The following is a 3,703-nucleotide window of genomic DNA, read 5'->3' on the forward strand; positions in this document are numbered from 1 at the left end:
CACTGAAAACATAAGGATGGCATTAAATAGTTAAATTACACACTGTGTTGTAACGCAGAGTGAGAAGGTTTAACATCTTCATGAGTCTATAAAACCCTTGGTTTACAAATGCAAGTCAAATAAAAAACTATTAAAGTAACCAAAGTTTGCTTGGAGTTAAAGGTCATTAAATAAAAAGAACATAATAGGCAAGATCACTTGGACCCAGATATCAAATAAAATGCCAAAAGAAACACCAACGCGGTGTAAAACAAACAAAACCCAACCCTCCTCCTCTCCCTCACAGGTCAAAAAGGAACTTAAGAAAATCTAAAAATATTTTCTAAGTTGGGAGTCTAAGAAGTAAGCATCCAAATGTCATATAAAAAGTCCTGCACACTTTCTTGGTCTCACAATGGCTGCTCCGAGGGGACCATGCAATTAGTACCTGGGAAAAAAACCAGTACAGTCTCTTAAGAGAGCTGGATGAGTCCAGATGTTGAACATTATGATCTCCTGGATGCAATGGAATTTATGCCCGAAGATTAAAGAGAAGAATTAATTTATGACTTTCTCTACCTGTTTGCAATATGTGCTTAGCTTGTTATCTGTACACATTCTGATGCATGGTAATTAGAATGCTGAAAATGTGTGACACGTGACCACGGTTAAGTTTAAAAGGGGTGCATTTGTCATATTTCAGTCTGCACATCTGGTTCTATCATATTTGCCATATGATTAATATAGGAATATATTATAGTGAAATCCTTTTATATCAAAATTTTATTTGCCCGGAAATAGAATACTTTCCTTGCCTCTCTCTTTCCTCCTTCCCCCACATTCTATGAACTCTGTGATTTCCAGCACTAGGGTTCATTTGAGTGAGCAGGACAGGAGCCTGCTCCTGTCTTTGTTCAATTCTAGAAGTTCCATAGTCACAGCTGGGATATACATGCCTCCTTTGTTTTAAAAGCACACCCACAAGGAAGAAACTCGAAAGCTTATTCTAAAACCAGTCAGGGCATCAATCAGATACCTCAAACAGTTAAAACCACAGCAATTAAATTCTAAATTTTAAACTCCCTTTTATTGAAATATAAGTTTGTTTAGTATATTTACACCACACTTTATGCACATATATACATAGAAGGCAGATTTTGTCAAATAAAAAAGTTTTTCTTAATAAAAAATTAAAATAAAAACAAAGTAAAGTGCATGAAACTGATTTTTTTCTTCTGGTGAACATCATCATTGTCAAAATTTTGGTCAGTTGGGAGGGGGAGGAAGAAGAAATTCATTATTTGACTCAGTGCATAAGCCGGTCCTGCATTTCTAGCCTTCAGGGCAGAAGGACAGGCGGTACGGAACAGTCAAACAAGCTGTCAGTGGGCACAACTCCCCCAGCTCTGTAGGTTCTGCTCCCTTTGTCCTGTCGGGAGCTGTTCCCCAGCTCTTAACAGTGATCTCACCATCGCGGAGCCAGAACAAAGGGAGAACACAGGAAGGGGGCTGCACCAGCCAATGTCACAGCCCGGCTCCGGGGCCACCAGCGCTGCATTAGGTAGGAAATTGCAAAATTAGCTGAACGGCTCAAACAGAAGTTTTCCTCTTTCGGAAAGGGAATGAGGGGGCCAAGGAATGGGGCATATCTCCCACAGAGACGGCTACCCGGGGCTAAACTCCGGCAGCCAGTTTCTCTGGATACAAACTCCGCGCTGGCCCACAGGGAAGAATCCTTTTATAGGCTGGGTGGAGGGACCGTTACACTTCTCGCCTCGGTAGAGTTCGTCCTCCCAGAACTTCAAAGGGAACAGCATGGGACGGAGAGAAAGGGGGAGGTGGGAAAAGCTGAAGTTTTTAGCCGCCTTCGCGCTCCGGCCAATGACTGGGCGTTGGCCGGCTGGTCCTAGGCGGCGGCAGAAGCGATGGCCCTTCCCCCATCATCCATTCCCCAGCCATTCTCTCTCTTTTCCTCCAGTGATGCTAAGTCCCCGGTCGGCGGCCGTACTTGGCCTTACAGTGCAAAATGTGCTTGGCGAGGAAGTCGAGGCGGCGCTGCAGCAGCTGAGCGTGGGGGTCGGCGAGGGCGGCCAGCTCCGGGAAGCGAGGCTCGTGGTGCCGGTAGAGGCGCAGCAGCCGGGCGGCCGCGTCCTGGCCGCGGTGGAGCTCCAGGACGCGCCGCGCTGTCCGCTCGCGGAACACGCACACTGACTGCAGCAGCGGCTCGTTATACTTGTCCCACATGCCCGCCACCCGGTAGCCGTGCACCAAGCCCGCCTCGTTGTCCAGAAAGACCAGCGCCCCGCCGGGGCCGCGGTGCAGGTTGCTCGTGGCGCGCTGCATGACGCGCGGGTCCCACTGCAAGCTGAAAAGGTTGCTGACGAGCCGGTCGAAGTTGGCAGTCAGATAGTCGAAGAGGATCAAGTCGGTCCATTGCACCAGGTCCACCAGCTCCGCCTGGCTTCGGTTGGCCAGCTCGCTCCCGGCGCCGCGCAGGGGCCGCAGATGGCCGTCCTCAGAGCGCCAGGGCGCGGGCACCACCACGTCCGTGAGGTTGGGCAGCCAGCGCGTCAGGCTTACCACGCTGCCCTCTGTCCAGTGCGCGGCACGAAGCTCCTCCTGCACCTGCGCCCACTGCGCGCCCCGAGTCTCCACCCGGGCCAGTGCCAGCGGCGGCACGTGGCGCTGGAGGCCCAGCAGGCGCGCCAGGTAGTAGGACAGGGCCTCGCCCTGTATCTGCTCCGGGTTGATGCCGTAGCGCACGCAGGCGCGGGTGCCGTCGGCGAAGCGGGCCAGCCTGTTGGAGCTGCGCCCGCAGCCCCCGCGCTCCAGGGCCACCACCCGGGCGCCGCGCGCTGCCTCCAACCACGCCGCCGCCTGGGCCTCCGAGAAGCCCCGGGGCACCTGCTCCTCCAGGCCGCGGCTCCAGAAGACGCCCCCGTGCACCGCGGCGCGCTCCTCCGGCCGGGCCTGTCCGGCTGGCACATGCCGCCTGCGCTCGTCCGGGGGCTGCCGGGGCGGGCCGTCCGCGCCGGCCGCCAAGGTGAGCAGCGCCCGGAAAGTTTTCAGCGAGCCGCCGCGGGCGTCCCGCGCCAGGGGCGGGGGCAGAGGGAAGCGAGGCGCGGGCTCCGGGCCGCTGCTCCGGGCCGGGCGCCGCGGGAGTCGGTCTTCCGGCGGCCGGGAGGCGGGAGGCTCGGTCCGCGGCGGCAGGAGCCCGCCCCACAGCGCCAGCAGCGAGCCCAGCGCCACCAGCCAGAGCCCCGCGGCGGCGGCGGCGCCCCGCATCCTCCTGCCCATGCTCCCCCGGCCGCGCCCGTGACGCCGCCGCTTCACGCCGAGCCCGGGCGCCCGGGGCCCGGCGGCGAGGCGGGCCCGGCGGCTCGTGGGCTCCGGGGCTCCGGGCGCCTCCGCCCCATCGCGGCCGCGGGGCTCTGCCCGGCGCTCTGCCTGGCGCTGGGAACTCGCCTCGCCGCCGCTTCCCAGCTGCTTTTGTATTTCGCTGTGAGACCCTCCGGCGGGCGCGCTTCACAGGCGCCCGGACCACGTGGGAGGGGATCCTCCTCCCCCTCCTCCCCTCCTCCGCCGCCGCTCCCCGCCCTCTCTCCCCCGCCCCCTTCCCTCCTCTTCCCCTTAAAGCGGCGATGGCGCTCTCCAAGCAGTAAGGCGGCCCCACACACTCGGTAGGGGACTTGGGGGCCGGGAGAAAGCCCGGCTGGCGGCGCCA

The 3,703-nt window shown here is 57.9% G+C and overlaps 1 protein-coding gene across 1 annotated transcript; it reads right to left on the bottom strand.

Moving 5' to 3' along the window:
* Nucleotides 1–1,039: 1,039 nt before the first annotated feature.
* FJX1 (four-jointed box kinase 1) lies at nt 1,040–3,498 on the bottom strand. Its single transcript, XM_014792463.2, has one exon. The coding sequence runs from the start codon at nt 3,274–3,276 to the stop codon at nt 1,963–1,965; it is 1,314 nt and encodes a 437-aa protein (XP_014647949.2). The 5' UTR covers nt 3,277–3,498; the 3' UTR covers nt 1,040–1,962.
* Nucleotides 3,499–3,703: the final 205 nt, after the last annotated feature.

The sequence above is a fragment of the Ceratotherium simum genome, chromosome 34 (assembly GCF_057802395.1).
Source record: "Ceratotherium simum simum isolate JZ-2026a chromosome 34, ASM5780239v1, whole genome shotgun sequence".
NCBI classification, from domain to species: domain Eukaryota; kingdom Metazoa; phylum Chordata; class Mammalia; order Perissodactyla; family Rhinocerotidae; genus Ceratotherium; species Ceratotherium simum.

Coding starts and splice junctions, on each gene's coding strand:
- FJX1 (XM_014792463.2), bottom strand. CDS start 3,276: ATGGGCAGGAGGATGCGGGGCGCCGCCGCCGCCGCGGGGCTCTGGCTG.